This window comes from Bombus impatiens, unplaced genomic scaffold, assembly GCF_000188095.3.
Source record: "Bombus impatiens unplaced genomic scaffold, BIMP_2.2 scf_1275, whole genome shotgun sequence".
NCBI lineage: Eukaryota > Metazoa > Arthropoda > Insecta > Hymenoptera > Apidae > Bombus > Bombus impatiens.
Window position 1 is genome coordinate 431695 of NT_177694.1, and position 20629 is coordinate 452323.

The window sequence follows — 20629 nt, forward strand, 5'->3', positions numbered from 1 at the left end:
ACGCTATTTTCAGACCTACCATAATTATAGACCTTGTGCATCTTCGGCCATAGCGAGGCAAGAAGAATGTGTGCCAAATTCCTCGCGGCAGAATCTCGGGAAAAAACGCACGACCCGTAAACCCAACGCCGTATAAATCTTGTCGGAAGAAGAAAAAGAATGACGGAAAGAGGGAGGAACAGCTCCATAGAAATCTTTTGAAACACGAACGCAGCTGGAGTTTATCTAACAGGCTTAGCTTTTGGAACGCTATAGCATCGAAATTTATCGGATTTATTCGTCGGAGAGTGTCGGAGATTTCTTTCCATTCATCTTCCTCGATATTTTAGAAGAGTTACGAGTCTAAACGAATGCAAACACCAACCCCGTAGGACACGGTTAACTGTGAATCCGGCTTTAGACTCGTTTTTAAACGACGTTACCAACCGACAGCTTTCTTGCCTGTCCCAATAACCATTATATTACGCTATTAAGGTTACAGTAAATTGTTGGATTAGATGTTTTTAACGATAACGGTGGTATGCTTGTTCGATGCCACGATAAAGCAGGCTCGTTCTCAGTTCAACTCATCGTTTTATAATTGGAAAATGTTGGCTTGTTCGGTGATTCACGGACGAATAAATAAAAATATTATACACAGAGGCAAGAAGCTCGGGAAATTTCGCTATTTATAGCTACTTGTAAAAGTTTTTAGAAAATATTTAGGAACATATCGTGCGTGTTCGTGTATGTGTGTCGTAGAAAACATTCTGAAGCCTCGCCGACGTTGTAATAAAAAATGACATCGCAAGCATATACTTTTCTATGGTAACTAACAATTTGTCTGTCGAGTAGTTTTTACAGTCACCGTAAGTAGAAATTGGAAATGGAAACGAAATATACATTTGCAAAAAAGATGCCGTGAAGTTTTGAGTAAAAATAACGAAGTGAATCGATAGGATGTTTCGAAAGCCTCGTGAATTTTTTTCTTTTTTTTTTTAGAATATTCGATCAACTATTTTACGTAACTTCTGATTCTTTCGAGTTTGGCGCACGACTCGAACGTGATCCTTCAAATTGCCGCGCTTACAGTTGCGCGGTAAATCTAACGTGCGATTTAGAATACTCGACGCGATTCGTCGTATCCGAGCGAGGTAGCAACGCAACTATGCGGTACAAATAAAAGCAGCACGAGAATGTCGGTAAATCGTCGTAAATTTCATGGTTGTAAATGCCATTCAAGCATCTCCTTTTATACTTCCTTCGGTGCGCCTTTTGCATGCGGTGCACGTCGATAACTTACAGAATTCTTTCGTCACGATACTGCATCGTGATGTGCTTCTAAACGTTTTATAATTCCACCTTCGATCAATTGTAACAGAATCGAACATTCTCGAAACATAACGTACTCTTGAATCTCTAATGTTTATATTCGCCAAATCTTCCATCTCCGTGAATATATTAAAAAATTCTACGATGTAATATTTCTCGAGGAATTTCTCACAATTCACATTTGTTCGCTCAATTATTCAACGTTGATCATTTTTATTCGGAAACAGAGGAAAATACAATCAAAAAGTTAGAGAATAGAAAGAGAATTTTATTGAGAATTGAATATCTAAAGAACGTAAAAATGTCAACTTATCGATTATATGTCAGAGAAAATACGCTAATTTACTCGATTGGAAGAACAGTTCCACGACTCTCGATCGACCGTTCGAAAGAAAGTTCGCATTTCGTCTTTCCAAGTGGAAATCCATCGGTAGAAAAACTTGCTCGAGCTTCTTTGAAAGCGCGCATAATTGCCCGCGCGCGTTTCCATAAGCCTCGATAGGCAATCGATTGGAAAAGGGCATAGATAGGGGGCCGCTGTAGATTTCTACGATCGGACACCAATAAATATCGATCTTTCATTTGCAGATACACGGACAACGTCCTCTCCGTAGCAACGTTCCTTACCGGATTGCCTTATGCAGACAAAAGATACGTGTACATAACGGCCCCGTAGCTACCATCCGCCATAGCCAGTTGCGAAAAAACGGCCAAAGTCGTGGTTCGATGCCGGAAAGATCCCCTCTTTAAGCCGCTTAACCATGAAACCAATTAACCTTTCGATCGATGTTATTCGCGTTTGCATATCGTTGTTCCATATTTTCGTGAGCACAATGGAAGGGCGAGGAGAGACGCGAAGATTGGAGTAAGAGGTGCGAGTACGGAGAAATTACGAGTCTTTTTTCCTTTTTTCTTTTTTCTCTTTTTTAGAAAATATTATATATATATTTTTTTTAAAATATATATAAGATTTTCGAAGATGTGTTCGGGATGGAAGAAGCGAAGAATTGAGAAGGAAGAATATCGAAGAGGATCCGGAAGATGTTTGCCATTCAGGTTTAACCGCGTATGACAAACATAGAATTTCGTATCACGATTCTCATCGTTTTACTGCGCACGCTACAAAAATTTAGTCGTCAAAACAGCTACCGTAACGGCGAGAAGCAACTGGAAAATTAATCGAAAGCCATAAAAATAAATTCCTCGAATCCGCTGCAGTCGAAATTAATCAACGCGTTCGTCCTGATTAAAGCGACATCGTTTAAGGGGTTGGACGTTCGAGGTTCGATTTAAATCCCACGAGATACGATCTTTCAGCACGCACGTTCCAGCTTTGTCGATTAACTCTTTTGTACCGGTGTACGACTAGAAACTCGTGATAAACGAAAAATAATGAAAAAACGAAGAGAAAGCGAGCAATACCGTGTTCGTACGAGATGCAAGAAGATATTCACGGGAATTTAGTGCGAATATCTGGTGGCCACCAGCGGTGTGCACACCGATTCTAAATACAGCCACCTCGCAATACCCCTTGCTGGTAGGATCTAGCCAAACGTGTTCTGCGGCCAATGGCGAGAGAAGATTGGCCGTCAGTCAACGCGGCAATGGAAGCATTGTGGCCGATCTGGAAGCCAGCCGGATCTTCATGCACGATAACCGAGACTCCAGACGATCCCGATTGCTTTTTCCGTTCTTTCAAATGAATCATTGTCTTCGCTTGATACCCTGGCGTTCTATATACGAAGTGTCTTAGGATCGCTTAGAAAGTGGTATAATATGTCGAGAGAAGGGATGCTGTGCTCTTTTTTAAGAGCAACGGAATTCGATCATGTTAGCGATAAGATTTTTCGGCTCGTTAAGCTCTTTTCTTTTTATCCTTTTCTTCTTCTCTCCTTTCTCTTTTTGTTTTCTTTCTTAACCGTTTGAGTCCCAAGCAGCGTGATCGCGTTGTTCAATTTCTGTGTCGAAAAGTCCAAGTACATTTGGACGACTGACGGTATTTTGTATTTCATCGTTGTCTTCCCAATAATTTTTATCGAACAAAGCTTGAAATATTTATTAACTAATAATAATAGATGTATTTCATGAAGTCGCTGTTCGCGCTGTTCAGGATTTTTCGATTGTTTTTTCAACGATCTCTGGGACTCAAACGATTAAGAGGCGGATGGTACATTTCTGTCGATTTGATTTGTAATATATAGGAATTTATTTAGGAATATTGTTTTAGTATTACACTTTTATCCTCTTCGTGTCTAGAATCGATTCTGCAAGCATCGCTCAATTTTCTGCGTATTACAGTCCACGCATGTAATTTTCTGTTTAATATCCGTGTCGCGGCAATGTTTTATGGTTGCCCGTGGGTTGTACAGAATCGATAGATAATTATTCTTTGTAAATCGAATTAAGGATTCGATTAAATATCATCGACGACTTTCTACTTACGCGATACGAGCATGAGCTGCAAGACAAGTACGTAAACCAGCAATTACAAGCGTAATTATCCCTACACCCTTCATTAGACGGTGTATTGATATATTGGGCGACTGACGCGTGGACCAACCCACCTAAGCTAGTGAATTATTAGCGAAGCCCGAGTTGCCCGCAGCTCGGAATTTAGGCCCTTTATCCCTCGAATTACACGCCATGATTTTTCACAATATTTTTCTATCTCTTTCTATTTCACTTTTAACCGGACTTAAATAGAGCAGTCTCTTAAAATTATCTTTAATAGAAAGTTATTGGAATTTACGACTGTATCTGTCTGTATTGTGGTATCGTGGACGAGGGGCCTGGGGGTGTCGTGCGAATTGTAAACAAGCGGTTGCTGAGATGCGAATTATATACTCTCTTTCTATAAAATCTCTTTCTATTTTACTTTTAACTCGGAACCGGACTTAAATAGAGCAGTCTCTTAAAATTATCTTTAATAGAAAGTTATTGGAATTTACGAGACTGTATCTATTTGTATTGTGGTATCGTGGACGAGGGGCTTGGGGGTGTCGTGCGGACTGTAAACAAGCGGTTGCTGAGGTGCGAATTATAAACAAGCGGTTACTGAGCATGTGCGTAGTGGGGCTAAGACAAGAGATACGAGGCTAAGACAAAAGACAAGGGGTTGCTAGGGGACGATAAACGAATTAACAGCAGCATGAGTTGAGAAGTCAGAGAGCGCGGATTGCGTTGTCGAGATAGTGTTGTTAGCGTTGTTAAGAGAGAGTTAAATTTACGTTGACGAGAATTGTTAATTAATTATCTAGTTGTTTTAATTATTATTTTGTTTGTTGCAATTATTTCATGTTTAATAACCATTGTTTTCTGTTTAATTAACATCTGTTTAATTCATTTATCATTAATAAACTAGTTATAATTATTTACGATACTACAGTACGAACGAAACTTCCATAAAACGAAATTTGTCATACAACTTTGCGCAAGTAAACGAGTTAATAAATATTCACTCACATTGTCCGCAGCGTTGACGTCGATTTCACGAAGAAGTAACGTTTCGCAGACATCCACGTGGCCGCCTGCCGCAGCCAATAAAAGAGGACTTCTGCCATTCTGTAAATGAAAATATATTTTCGATCAATATCGTCGATAAACATGCTCGAAATATAAAATACTCGAATTAGATTTTAATCGTTAATACAAAGTCCGATACTCTGATAAATATTACAAGATAAAATAGTTAAAAATAATTATTTAAAGAAACGAACGTCCAACGACGAGTCGATGAACGAAGAAACGAAGAAATCAACGAACTAAGGGATTTGAGAAATCGAGGATCAGCGAAGCTTTCAAATTTATAGACAAAATTAAAAAACTATCTCGAGAGAAGAGCGGAGAAGGAAAGTGCGAACTTTATCGGCGAATTAAGTTTCCCTAAGCATTGCTCGACGCTCGTGATTCACGAGAGGATCAATTAGCAACGTAATTAATAGGTACCCGCATTTCAGTTTGTAACACACGCATTTCTCGTGTCGAATTAGCCGCTGCGATCAGACAGGACGCAGGCTTAATTAGCCGAACAGGGGCTCAAGCAACGCTACCCGATGCATCTTTGCAACTAACATAGCCGAGTCCCCCCTGATCTCATTATTTACATAAATTTCTCGTCAATCTTTGCATTTTTCCATTCACATTTGATCGAATAGTACTTTTCTATCCTTGAAAGATTTCTTAAATTTGCGAAAAATATGAAGGGAACGTTACTGACACGCGTAATTTCTCCTTACCATTTTATGGCAGATTTTCTTAGAACGTTCGAAGCCTTTCCACTCGTCGGACGAGAGAAAGATTGGAAAACTAGAGCGAAGTCAATTTTTCTTTGAACGGAGACGATGCAACGTAAGGCGGCGTAGAAGGATTAGATCGAAATTGGAATTTTAATCTCTGTTAGATACTAAATACTGTTTAATGCTAGACTTAAATACTAGACACATTAGTACTGCTATACGCCTCTTCCTGTCCGATGTTAAAGACATAGGTTACGCAAATTTAACAAATGAGAGTATACATCATTTTGACACGGCGAGTAACCTATGTATGTTCAGATTTCCTGTAAGGTTGTGGCTCGTTGCCTCGGGTAATAAGAGCGCACTAACTCCGTGTGTTAATGAAGAAGTATATCTTATCCATGCAACCTTAGATGCAGAAAGTGTAATATATCAAATAGTAAATAGTTGCGTATATGAATCAACGGCGGTGGACGTGTAGCCACCATAAATTCTGTTTCAACCAATATCGCGATCCTATGAAACCGTACGATTCGTTCGTCTCGACTAAGAATCACTGGAGAAACGCTTGCCACGTGTGAGATGGTAAGTAAAGCCATAAAGTTTGAAGTTAGAGTGTTCTTTACAAGTTTAGTAGAAAATATTACATGTAGATAAAACCAATATGATATAGAGATTAGAGAAATGAATGGAGTATTTAGAAAACGGAATTATTCTAACAGATAAGGAGAGAAACGAGCAAAACGGTATAGAATTGATATAGAAAATAAGAATTTGAAAAATGGAATATATCGTTGAGAAAGAAGAATTACTAATACGAAACACACATAGAGAGCATATGTATATTATCGAGGAGAAAAAAATAAACAGAGTATTCTTTGGATAAAAAAATAAGGAATTTTTCAAGATAAATATCCTTATTTTTAAATTCCCTCGTTCTCTCCAGTACGATAAAGAATAAAATGGATTATCGGGGAAAAAAGATTCGAAGAATCCAATGTGATTTTATCAGGAAGGAAAGCCATTTTGCTGCGAGTTCGATCTGAAACATCGATCGATATAATTTCAATTATTCGGTGCATTGGCCGACGACGATGAATCGCGATGAACGTGTCGGCTTCTCGCATAATAAAGCACTTTAGCTCGAAGTTAGCCGCTGGCTAAAGTGGAAAAAAACCGCACGACGATTAATTTCATCGGCGCAATTAAGGAAGAAGTAATTGTAATGAATGCGTGGATAATCGGGCAACGTTTCCCCGCAGGCTTCCAGACAATCTTTTGACAAATGCACACCGAACACGCTTATCTACATTCCCACCGACGGCGACTGTCACAACCCCAGATGTAAATATGTAATGTAATTAATATACTACATTCTCAGGCCCGTATACCTCTAATGAAACTCAGGCTCGATCAATCTATGACTTGGCGTGCTATAATTAGAAGTGGGCCGAACGGTCATCCAAACTCGCATCTCTAGAAATCTCTTTTGCAAACGGTCAACTTCTCCTTTTAAGGATCCTTTCGCACGACGCGAGCTGCTCAGATGCCAAATCTATCGATTCCAAATAATTTCGTTAGTTTGATCTATCGTTATCCAACCTTTACATAATTTTGATTGTTCGTGTTGAATTTTATAATGAGAAACACGCGAGAAAGAAGTTGCTTACTTCCACAAGTTCATTTATCGCAGGAAGATGATAGTAAATTCTCAGATAAATTTAAGCAACAGCGTTCGTAACATGGTCGATTCTCTGTATCTTTCATATTATGGAGTTCGATCAATGTGGCTTCTAAGTCATTTACCGCAACAGCTTCGTCGCGACAACACGATAAAAAAATAAGATCTGGTCGATGATAAAGGAAAAAACGGAGAAGGAGACTCACTTCGTCCGGCAGCGGTTTAATATCTTCGTCGAGGAGTCGCGCAACTCGCGCTACGTCGCCACGTGCGGCCGCCTCGCGTAACTTTTCTGCCATTCCAGCCACGCATCTGCAAAAGAAAAGGAAATGGACTGTCATTAGAGGAATTCGATCTAAAACGGCTGCTTTTCGTGCAACCAGTGCAGATTATTACGTCAAATACGCCGGTATCGCGAGTTTCTTTCGGAACAAGATCATCGAATCGGCGAACGATCTCGGTTTTTCTATGTTTCATCGAATCGGATTCCTTCGAAACGATTCCCTTTTCCTATAGAGTCAACGACAGCGACGATACGACAAAAAAGGAAACGAGAGATAGATATTTAAAGAGCAACTTTTACTACCTTTCAACGACGATTTTTACATTTTTCTCAAGCAAAGAAATTGACAGAAATTATAAAATAGCTCGCCAAGGCATTCCAACGCTCGTGGAAATCTTTCATAGATAAATATACTACGCGTGTTATACGAAAGATTTTGAAATTTTATTAGCATTGGAATGAGCTGGCCGCTGTTGTCGTTGCATTCGTGAATTTTGAAATAAATCTGAAAATGTACACAAAAGTTACAAGATATTTACTCGAAACGCGGCGTACGCGTAACAGCTTTCTATGACGAGTGTTCTTCAAATACTATCGTGAGCTATTGGGAACATCGTTAACATAATGAAGTAGTCTGTTAGTTAATGAATTGGCATCCGAAGTCAATTATCGCTACATTACATTCGTAACATTCATGGATGATTTCTTAGTAACCTTTTCCTTACGAGGTTTTATCACTATGCACGATTCGAAACTTGTAACAGATAAAGCTGGGAATTCAGGTTTCCGCCGGATGTCAACCGGTTAAGGACATTACGCACATGCTATATAGAAAGGGAACAAAACCAACAGGTGAATTTCTGCGAATTCGAGGCTCTCCGTATTTACGGATGCAAAAATCCATAGCATATTCATTGCGGCAATTAAGCAACAGGAAGTCGAATGTCTGGAATCATCCAGAGACTCAAAATAAATCTTATAAACCCAGCTATGATAGCAATTTACATCTTGAGAAGGTAATAATTCGCGATGAAACATACTACACCGAAACTCTCAACAACCTACTGATTGTGAATTGTAGTAGAAGATGTATAAATAAATATTTTATCGATACTTTCAGCCTCTTGTGAAATATTCCATCATAAATATAATTCGGATAAAATAAACACATTGTATGTTAAATTGTATGTTAAATAACAAAAGCCCTAGCTCAACACGTTCCATTATTAATAACAATTATGAGATATTCCATCATACATATAGTTCGGATAAAACAAACACGTTGTATAATAAATAACAAAAGCCCTGCATTAATGCATTCCAAGCACATTATTTTCGACACGGTTGGAAGATATGCACGCCTCTGATCAAATTAATATTACACATAGAATCGCATTCATAATCCAGGCGGTCAGATCTTCATTAGAAGGAAGGAAAGGGCGTGACAACGAAGAAAACGACGCGCATCCTCTATAAAGGGAACAATGATACAGGCCACCATTGTTTTCGGAGACAATGGACGCGATGGATTCGTGAGTCGAGAGGAAAAATACTTGCTGAATGATCCCTGTGTTTCTGAGTCACTCGTTATAACGATATTAAGTGGCTCGTAGACGTATCCTTTAATTTTTCCCAACTAATTTTCCAAACTCAAATCAGACGCATTTATAAAAATCGCTGTGGAAAACATAATAGTCCACTTTTGTTGATTTTCTAATTTCTACGTCCCGTGCTAGCTAAGAGAAAGTATTTCAACGTGAAATAGTCACGATGTTTTATAAGAAATAATATTAATTTAATTGTTACGTTAATTTAGCTTTATCTTGTAAAATATTTAAGCTTCCGGTCTTCGTACGAGACCGGAGACGATCCGACGAAATAAGCGTTTGCTTTACCTTCGTTGCGCAAGTTATAGTTCGCTGCCACGCTATTCCATTAAAATGAAAAGGATGATTAACATATAATATTAAACGACCACCTGGAACATTAAATGCTAGTATCCTCGACGCAAGTGCGTTACAATTTTCTCGTTTTTGTTTAATAAAGAGATGTCGAGTTGAACGGTATTTATTAAGACCTCCGCCCCTCGACCACACGTCCTTTGAAGAACCTAGGAGAAAGAAACGATAGAAAAAGAAAATAGGATATTAAACAAACTGATTGATACAACAGATTACGCGCTTTTTCCCCTACTCTCATTTTCTTATTATCGAGCGAGCCATCTCGTAAAACGCAAAATTATATAATATTCGGTTTTCCTACGATAAGCGAAAATCATTAGCCTATCAGAAAGTGGGGAATGGCGTTGAAAGCGATGCAAACACGTTTATTCGGTATACCAGTCGTGTAATTCGGATAGGGAATACGGTTATATTTGCATGTATGTGCTTCGGTTCATTAACGTCGTAAACGATCTTTGTAAAATTAACGATGTAGATGAAGGCTTGCTTCGGAAGTTTAATTAGTCTTAAGATACTTGGTGGTAATAACCTTAGATTCCACCCTTTCCTCTGCTATAATATTCTTTAGAATTTTCGTATATTAACCCGTCGAAGATACTCTTACTTAATTCGCTTGACTCGCTGTATATTCACAATGAACCTTCTTGCGTCGTGATAGATTATTTCGCAATGACAATCCATGCCATAATCTATTAAATTCTCAGTACCGTTCATCGTGAATCGAAGTGAAACGTCTCGTAGACACAGGTATATACAGTTGCGAGCAAGTGCATCGATATAATACGAAACTTTCAAGGGGCGACGTTGATTAATGATACCGCGGTTTCTCTCGACGACCCGACCACGCTAAGTGGAGATCTACAATACTAGGCAAAGAATAGTATCTGCTCACCGAACGTGTATACAACTGTGTTCTAAAATTATAGTAAATTAATAGGCGGATACTCGATTCGTTTAGACGATCACGCATTCATCGGAATAATTAAATTTCCTGTACGCAATTTATACGAAACGTATCGTAACCCGATATCGACGATCGATCAATCACACCTCGTTAAACGATATTTGAGAAATCGATGATAATTCTCCCACATCAGACTCTACTTACGAAACGAATCTTGCTCTTTTTGCTTCCGGCTACTTTCGATTAAAACTACGTACGTAAAAAATTCAAGATAATATATAGTATATAATATTTCCCTTAATTATATCGGCATCGTGAAGTTAAGCTTAAATATTAACCTGTTGATTGGGTCATTTATCAATGTACGAAGAGTTATGTCAATGTAACACCACGGGACAAATTACTATGCTGGAAAAATGACGGTTAAATTAAATTGAATTATATTAATATCCAACAAGTGAACAATTCAAATGACCATTCAATCTGTTCTCTTTACTCAAATATTTATAGCGATTCGCGAAAGAATTTGAACACTTACCATAAAGTAACTTGTATCCTCCATACTCCACTTATCGCGAAACCGCCTGTTTAATTTTTCTTTCGATCGAATATAAATCAAGCGACCTGTGCAATCAACGAGTCCACCTTATTCTCCCGATCCAGCGGCGATTTAATTATCGCGTATCCATCCTTCGTCATCGTGATCAGTAAAGGAGAAGCGTCTTTCATCGAACCAACCACCGTATCCGACAACATAGCTTAATAACTTGAGAACAAAAAAGAACGTAATATATAACACAACCTTTCGAGCTCGTTATCAACTGTACCAAAATACGGTGGAAAAGCAATAACTCGTCATTTAAACAGTAACTTACCAAACTTCCGACAGCACTAACAATCGTGACGAATATCCTAGCACTATTCTTGTTAGAAAGCGAATTGAGAATATAATATTTGTTAATCTTAACGTTATTGTACCTCACATGTGTCGAAACGCGCGTTGTAAAGATGTGCAATGTTATACCGCGCGTGGCGCTGCGATCTGAGGTAACAGGGCGCGAAAATCAAAACGAAATGTCTAGTAATCTTTCCAAAACAGAAAATGTGTTCGTGCCTGTGTTTCCAAACGTGTGTGTTTGTGTTTCCAAAACGCAAATGTGCTATTTCCACTACGCTGTTTCCAATTATTCATATAAACACCCGATGCAATAATTTTGTCTAGACTGTAATTTAACTTTAAATTAACCATACTATTTTTAAATAATTGGTTTTGGTATTCAATAAGATGTTAACATTTTTCACGCCTTTCACACATCTTACGAACAAAGTATTTTAAAAAGAAAATATCCGAAGAGATACAAACACGAAGAAGAAGCGAGGAGAAACGAGGTAAACTAAACAGCGATGTGGCGCTAAATTCGAGACGGAATTAAGACGAAGGAAATTCAAACGATGATACGATCGATATAAATAGACGTCTTCTATGCCTGACTTTATTCGATTACGCTATCGTTTCAATCGGAAAAACGACGTGAATATCGAGCAACGATCTAAATCAAGAATGCTATCAATAAGGAACTTCGTCGAAAACAACCTCATAAATCATCCTTTCTTCCAATTAGCTTTTCGAAGAATCTAATTACAGCTTATCTTCCTTCGCAGAACATTCTCTTTTGTCTAACTACCAACCGTTTTTATTAACGTGCGCATTCCATAGCTTAAATGAAAATAAGAAACTCATCGAGGAAGGAAAATGTTTCCAGAGTTTGAAGTAAAAAGTAAAAATGGATGTTTATGGCAAACCTGCGTTAATAAATGAATTGTAATCTTAACTAAAAATTACAATTGACACGGTTCATTATCGTAAGATTAGTCAAATAGCGTCATTCGTTTTTTTTTTTTTTTTTTAAGTAAATTATGCCAACAATTCGCTTCTAAACGAATAAAAATATTTTACGATGATCGATAGAAAGTAACTTTTCTACGGAAACTATGTTACTATTCGACTTTGATAATTTCGAACATTTCGAAATTAAAGAACAACTTTGAGCAAAGATATCGACCGAGTTAAGAAAAAAATCGCCAGGTAAGGTAACAAAATTTAATCGCAATGGCCGTAAACCGGATAAACATTCAATCAACGGTGGATCGACGCGAGGAATAACGGAAAAGCGACGGTTTGCTAGAAATCGACGCAAGAAGCCTTGAATCACGACCGCAAACGATCAACCGATGTACCCGTAATCAGCGGCAGTTGCTCGAAAGACAGGGTCATAAAGCATACTTTCTTGGCTCGCTTGTCTTTGGTTAATAATTACACGGGGAACGGTCGTGGAACGCACAGAAAATTATCGTCTCTGTAGGGACCTCGCAGCACCTGTTACATCGAGGAAAGTTCCAAATGGTCTAATTTCATCGTGGAACATTTCTCCGTCATTTATTTGCATGCCATGTGCACGAGATTCTAACTGATAGATCGTAGAATAGAGTTGCGACAAAGATCACAGATCGTTTGAGAAAATATTCCGTTACGGATCTTAATAAAACTGATCCTTCACAATTTCTTCAAAAATATAGTTTCAAAAGTATACGCGCAGAACCTTATAGAAATATACGTGTAAACTCTGGAAATTGACAAAGTTATAGATATTAAAAGATATTTTTAATAGACGAGACTATCTTCCACGTATCAAAGTCACTAGTTTCCTACACTCGAACGTTTTCTGGCGACCGTACACGTAGCCGATTTCTCTTCTCGTTTACCAAGTAAAATGGAATTCTTAATTACAGTGGACTTACATCACGTACGCACGAGAAATCCCTCCTTCTGCGTGTCCGTACATATCCAACAGGACCTCGGCCCTCGTTCGCGGCATCTCTGACCCTGTTTCCACAGGTAAAACACCGCGTAGCCGAAAGAAATCGTCAGCCATACATTACGCTAATTAAAATACTCCGAACACCGTGGAATATACAAAACGGGAACGAAGCTTGTTTCTTTCGGTTATAACTCGCGAAATGATTAAACGCGGTAATGTTATTAATCGACGTGATATCAATGGTGGTGGCAAATTATGATTTAGATAATACCACCCTGTTGCCCGACCAGGTCGTAATTAATTTGCCAAGTGGTCGAATAAAGCGAAGAATGCGCGCGAAATGCGCGATCGTTTCGGTTGCAAACGAGTTGCCCTTTAGGATCCTGATATCGCAATAAAAGAGCTAAGTATGAAATTTACAAGCTGAACCTTCAATTTATCTTAACTTTACTTCAAGAGGTTCCTTTGAAACAGTGAAATCCAGCGGCGATTTCTCTCAATGCAAGTCTTTAACGACGTACGTTTAACCATCGTTTGCCACCTCTTCTTTGACTAGCGTTCTTTATTAAAAGTTACGTAATATCTCAAACTGGACTTTTTCTTATTATTTCAGATTCTTCTCCTATATACTGCCGAGCTATAGAACTTAATATCTGCGTTCAGAAAATTCGACGCAGATTACATAGTATAAAATATCGAATGCGAAGAGTTAAACCAGGCGATGAAATCGCAAACGACAAAATTACCGATGCAGACGAAGCTACCAGTCAATCTCTATCAGATTTCAATTAACAATGTCGAATCGCGGATGCGAGGCACCCTCGTCTATTCCAACCGAACAAGCAACGATCCATCGTTTTCAATCATTCGAGCGGCGATTGGATGCCGCATCCGCATCGCTAATTACCGATTAACCGGAATCGGCGTCGATTAACGGCTGGCATCGGCATCCGTCGTCGGCATCCCGACGATCGAACGCCCCGTTTCTCGTTGTCTACCCGAAGGCGAAGGCGGCAATGAGAAATCTTTTAATTAGAGATCCCGCGAGATAAGAATGTCTCCCCTGCGTTATCCGTCTACCAAGACAGAAACTCGAACGAGGAGAACATTCCTTCCGTGATCAGGGTGGACCAATCAGACGAAGGCTACAGCGGCAAAAACCATCGAGAACAAAGCGTTCAATTAAATGCTCATCCTCGACTGGCCAGGCTACGACTGAGAAATCAACTTGACGCCGATCCACGACCACGGGATCAACCGAGCCGCTGGCAAGAAACAAGCCAAGTTGTTTCGAGCGTGTTCCACCCGTGATTTTCTGAATGTTTCGAATTGTTCGTGAAATTGAATTCTTCGGGACGCCGTGTATTCTCGCGGTCAGCGTTGTTTGGAGAATCGCGCTTTTTGGTGGAACGCGTGCTACGGCTGCGTGTTTAGTTTCAATCGCATAGAAGACGGCCAGGGTGGTAGAAATTGCGAACGATTGCCGAGCCTTGTAAGTCTCGACGTTCGATTAGTATCGCTAGATCGTAGGCGATTGATAGGAGTCGATAGGAGTTAGGTTTCTTAATTTTAGACGCTGTTCGATTTCGTTCGTGTCGATAGACAGATGGATCTTGTCAGTTTACGTAGAAGAACTGGCAAGAAACGATATTTAAGAGAATCTTATTAATATTACGTAGTTAAATATTGTATTTTCGTTTATCTTCCACGTCCTTGTAGCCAGTACGAGCGAAAATTCTTTTTTGACTACGAAGCGAACGACCTACCTGACCAGAACCTTCTGCACAGCGCCATAGGTTAAACCTAACGTAAATTGTTATTACCTACGAACATAAGGAAATAACGAGTCTTTTAGAGTGGCAAAAATATTGGATTAAGAAAAAATTGATCTGTTCGCGAGACGTTAATGGCAGGCTGCAAGTAATTTCGATTGTTCTACTCCCAAGGTTGTCGACGCGTACGCAAACCGGTTCTTCTCGCTCCATCGCCAAGAAAAGGGCTATCAGCTCGCTATTGTAACCAAAAGGAGCAATACCCTGGGTCGCGTTCGTTATAATCGCAATATTTATTTACAACCATGTTCGGTATCGTTAGGCGCCTTTAAGTATTACCGTGAAAACCTCCGCGATACGACTGAAATCGCGATTGAACTTCCAATGGAAACGAATGAAAATGAAGATATACACGAATGCCATGCAAACGGGACGGTTTTACGATCGTTTCCCTATTCGAACGAAACAGAAAACCATTATGGTTCGAATAGCTTTACCGGTGCGCCGTAAAGTCTTCGATGAGATTGCTCGAATATCACGTTCGGTTCTACCGAGGTTCTAAAGGTGTAGATGAAAACGAAATATCTTCCACCACGATAGATAACACGAGTTTCCAACGAAAATTACCCTTATCCGTGTCTGTTTTTCTTCGCTAAAGCAAAAAGATATTCCATTGTCGAATCGATATTCGATAGTTTCCATCAATTATTTCACGATTACTCCATCAATTATTTCACGTAATCTAATAATTACTAAAATCAACAACTTTAAGCTTCCATCGCGTCCAACAAATGGTTTACTTCTGGCGTTAAAAATTCGTGACCAATCCATTATGCAGCCGTTATAGCGGCAAGGGTAATACGAAGAAACGAACTCGACGCGTTTTTACACGATCGGACAACCGTGCTTAATTTATTTACCTTAAACGGCAGCATGGCAAAAACGGCCGTGACGGAATTTCAACGGAGGGAAAGCGAAGTCCGCCAACGAACCGAACGTAGGATACGCCTAACGACGTTTTACCGAGAACCGGTGTCCCGCTCTAATGAGGTATTCAGTCAAAACCGATCCACGAGCCCAGATACCGGCTGGCATTTCAAATACGCTGTTCCCGGTACTATTTGTAACATATTTGCATAGCAGCCGCGTGCACACTATGCACAGGCGTCTCGTTCTTTCCGCGTATCGACGCCAACCCGTCGCCGATCATGTCGATTCGTTCGACGTTCGAGCGAGCTTGTAAACCAGGGGACATTCAACGGGGAAAATTGAAACGATTTGTTCGTCCTTATCGTCTCGTGGATTCCTTCGAAATTCTACAAATTCTATGGTTGTACATCGTACGATCGTAAGTTTTAAGATAACAGCTTGGTCCTGTTGCGTAATAATTTGTCGAGTAACGATAACAGCGAGTCGACTAGTTAAACGTTGCGGTTTATACGTCTCTTTTTCACAGTTTTGTAATTTCTCTGCAAGGTCGATGGAAGATCTAAGTATGTAAATTTTTCGTGCGGAGAATTGATGATCGCCGTTGATTAATGAATATTCATGGAAACGCGGAAGTCTTTGTAGATGCTTTCGCATTTTTTATACTTTCAGCTCCCGCGTTCCTTGTGATTGCATAAGATGCTTCGTTATTAGTTGAACGAACTTCAGCCTCTAAACATATTGGTATATTCGGTCTATGGATGGCGTTGAAGTTTATCACGTTTGTTCGTTTTAACTATTCTTTGTTAATTGAAAGTAACAGGGTTCGTCTGTCTATTCGTTGGCTGAAGCAAGTTAAGAAATAGGAGAGACGAAGCTTATAACGGTATAGCGGTTACTTAAAAAGAGATGAAATTTCAAGCGAGCAAAAAGAAATCTTAATTAGTTTCGATAAAAAGTGGATCAAGTTCGACACGAAGGAGAAATTTTGCCACGTAACACTCATTAAATGGAAATACGAAAAACAGAAAGAAAGACATCGTAATTAAACGGGAACGACAGGAATGGAATTGAGAAGGAACGAGGAATATGTAACGAGATATAATTTCTTCTGCAAGTTCCATAAAACTGGGTTACCGTAGTAGGAGCGTTCAATCGTGTCACGATGGCCTTGCGTTTCACATTGAACTCCGTATTAAAGAGATGCGATTAAATAGCCAAAAAGAAGATGGATAAAGCATTATTATACTTCCATCGCGAATACGTGTGTCGAACGAATCGTTGAACGATTTCTCGAAAGAATAAATTACTTGCTGTATTACTTGCTGAAATTTATAAACACGCACTAATTACGTCCGTTATTACAACCTTGGAGATACGAATCTCAGAAGTAAAATTAATACGATCGGTAATTAGATGATTTACGATTCAAATTATACGTGTAACGGGAGAAGATCGTCTTCGCGATGACTTTCACCTGAAAGAAACTTTCCTTCCACGATTCCACGGATATTCGACCACGTGTACGCCTCAATCGTCCCACATCCCATGAAAACTCGATGGTTGCACTTCAGTCGCTTCACCGTGTAACTTCATACACACGTAACGCGCAAAACATGGTCGTTCGTGGAATCAACAGGTGAATCGAGGGAACACACGGTGCTTGTAGTAACCGGGTAGCGGATTTATAGGCAGGTGTGCATCGAAGCACGCGTTTAAAACACGCGTCTATCGCGATGCCGCAGGGTTAAACGGCGATGGGAAATAGAGTCAACGAGATGCGGCCGAGATAACGCACAGGCAATGACTGACGTGGCCAGGCGAGATTACGTCCTGCCTTTAAAAGGACGACGCACCCCATCCGGCGTGTCGGTGCTCACCTATCGATTACGTGACACGGTCACGCTCGTGAACGTCGAATTTGAATACAAGCGAGACGCTTCAATGGACTCTCTCTCCCTCGCTACCTGAATTATCCGCGGTTACCTAGCATCCCTTTATCGAGTCCACGTTTATACGCCAGCCATACGAGACTGCGGCTTGTCTGGATGCAGGTTTCTTTTCTGTTACCGAATGACGCTACGACGAGTGTTGCACGATGCTGTCTGTCTAACAGAAACGCCAATAGCATGATTTTACAACATCTGATAACTGTCTTACAACGACTGATTTTGAATATCTATTTATAACGGCTATAAATCTTCGACTATATGGATGGCGATATTAATCTTGTGGATCGAGTAACGCGTCATGAAACGCAATTAAAAGGAAGCAGCCACGCCTAGGTAACGTCGCGAAAACGCGTGCACGCATGAACGCATCGCGAGGCAAGAACAATGCAGAGGCTCGTGGCGACGTGGTACCATCTGCAGGCAATTGCGACTGAAATTAAATAATCCATCGATAATTACATATATTGAGTTATTAAATAGCCGTGGTAACCCGGCATTACCGGTTTCTTAATTAGTGTCTGGATCACCATCGTGCGTGCTGACCATGAATGCGATGCGGACCATAACCGTCGTCGTTTATTATATTATAGTCACAAGAGTATTATTATTGTTATTGAAGATTACGTTATTCGCAGAATCGTTACCATCGATAGATCAGCATCGCTCGAGATCACGCGAGATCTCGGCAACGGTAATTCCAGTTCGAAAGAAGACTCGACCATTCCGATTTCCAACTTCTCGTCTGCACGTTGGCGAATAGATCGATATTTAATTGTAACGTTCGACGAGTGTGTCAGGCATTTGCCAAGACGATAAAAAACGACGCTATCCAACGATACGTTGAAGCGACACGAGCCGATATTTGACGCGACGTCACGAAGCGAACAACGATCCTTGGGCCGACACTGTCCTACACGTTTCGTGTTCTCGTGGTTGTCCGTAGAGGATCGAGCCGCGGCTCAGGATTCCAGTCTATTTATTTTAACCGCGATATCGATGATCGCAAACCACAGTGGAGAACGGATCATAGTGGTTGGCGATCGATACCAGCTGCAATATGATCGGTTACATTCAGGTTTTGCCTCGCCATCAAACGTTATCGGCACCAGCTTAACAAAATTGCCGTTGTAAGTATTTTCCAATCGATTTCACCGGTTCTAACGACTTAATGCCACGCTGGCCCATATGAAGGTCTTTATTAATTATTAGCCACGGTCCGGCATAATATACCCCGGCGGAGAAACGAACAACTCTGTCACGCGTTATCGGAGGCAAGATCGCGGCCAACTCGCCGGATTCTTCTCCGTAATTGACCAATGCCAGGTAAATCAGCCCTCGATGGATGTATTTCGGCGAGTAATCGCTGGAAAACTTGTTTCCAATGGCCTATTGATAGACGTAAAGACAGGACGGTGAACCATATTGGGTAATATTAATTCGTAATTGATTTTCGATCCACTGCTTCTGGATTTCTGTATCGTCGTATGTTTTTAACCTTATCGTCGATCATTTCGACGAGTTCTATCTTGCCAAGCCATTCGTAGGGATATTACGCGATTTATACCGTGTACAATTTTCAAACGCTAACGAAATAAATTTGGAAGATCAAGCTTATCTTTAGATCCGAGTAAAATGCAATCTCTTCTTCGCTATGTTCTTCAAGTTCGTTTTGAATACTATAGGCTCTACCGCCTGTAATGTTTTGGCTGGAAACATTACCCTTGAGCTTTGAAACGTGATTCGTGCGAGGGTGGAACGGTATAACACGGAACAATGCGACGTACACGAATGGTCATAGGAATTCTACGCTGCAGACGATAAATCGTGATCTGGAGAATTGGAAAAATTTTCGTACGAACTAAGAAAAAAGCGACGGTGAGTGGAAGTCGAAGCAGATAGAGAATAAGCATCGAACATCGAAAGTTACGATAGACATCGCGATCGTTCTGTACAAGGTACATCAATATAGAACCGGGTTGCATCGTCGGGCTCGTAAGTCGATTCCTAACGAGTACAAAGCGGCATATCGGCGATTCTAATTCTATACGCACTATTGTATGCCAATTGTACAACGTCGAGAACGATGAGCCTGCAAGAGGTGTACAGGCAGATAACAAGTGGCGATACGCAGCCAGAGACACGGAAGAAAAAGAAAGGGCCTGGCATAGGATTCGCGTAGCATCGGTGGACACGCGGAACCAGTATCGATCTTATTGTTCGAAAACGGTATTGTCTTTGTGCTTTCTTTAAAATCGCGCGACAGTCCGCGACGGTTCTACAAAAATATCGATTCCACGTGATTCTTAACGTTGGAGACTTCCGAAAGCCGGATCGATGGAACTATCGGCTTGGCAACCAAGTGACTGCGGATTTTGTCATTAGGTGAAATTGACAAAATCCGCAATCACTTAGTTGTCAACCCAATATTTGCAATTATTCTTTTGGAAATAAGAAATGAAGAAAGACGTTCGGTGTCTCGAAGAAAATCTTCATAAATATGTGGCGACGTAGAAAAAATAGGAAAAGTATGTTCGTGTAAGGTACGAGAAGACAAAAATTTAGCGCGCGTAATCGTTTTATGTTCAAGTTCATCGGCCATGAAAATCCATTGTATTCGAACGATGACTGGCACGAATATTTGATCGCATTACGTACACCCACCGACTAACGCGTCGAAGCATTTAATTAACGAACGAATTTATCCTACCACTTATCTCGCCGTTTTGCAATTCTAATTTATGTAACATTTCAAATCTTATCCGATTGTATCCATTGTTTTCTTAT

General features: G+C 40.1%; 1 protein-coding gene across 3 annotated transcripts in view; it reads right to left on the reverse strand.

The window, feature by feature from the left end:
- Positions 1-20629, reverse strand: part of LOC100741642 (ankyrin repeat domain-containing protein 6) — a 137099-nt gene that overhangs the window by 87892 nt on the left and 28578 nt on the right. Inside the window, exons 1-4 of one of the 3 annotated variants that reach the window (XM_024371357.2) lie at positions 11251-11596; positions 10914-11141; positions 7434-7539; positions 4774-4872 (exon numbers count right to left, since the gene is read on the reverse strand). In XM_024371357.2, coding sequence (XP_024227125.1) covers positions 4774-4872; positions 7434-7526 — 192 coding nt within the window. In that variant the 5' untranslated portion in view covers positions 7527-7539; positions 10914-11141; positions 11251-11596. Of the gene's footprint in view, positions 1-4773; positions 4873-7433; positions 7540-10913; positions 11142-11250; positions 11597-20629 lie in introns of those variants that run through there. The other 2 variants (XM_024371359.2, XM_024371358.2) reach the window with 2 other exon arrangements.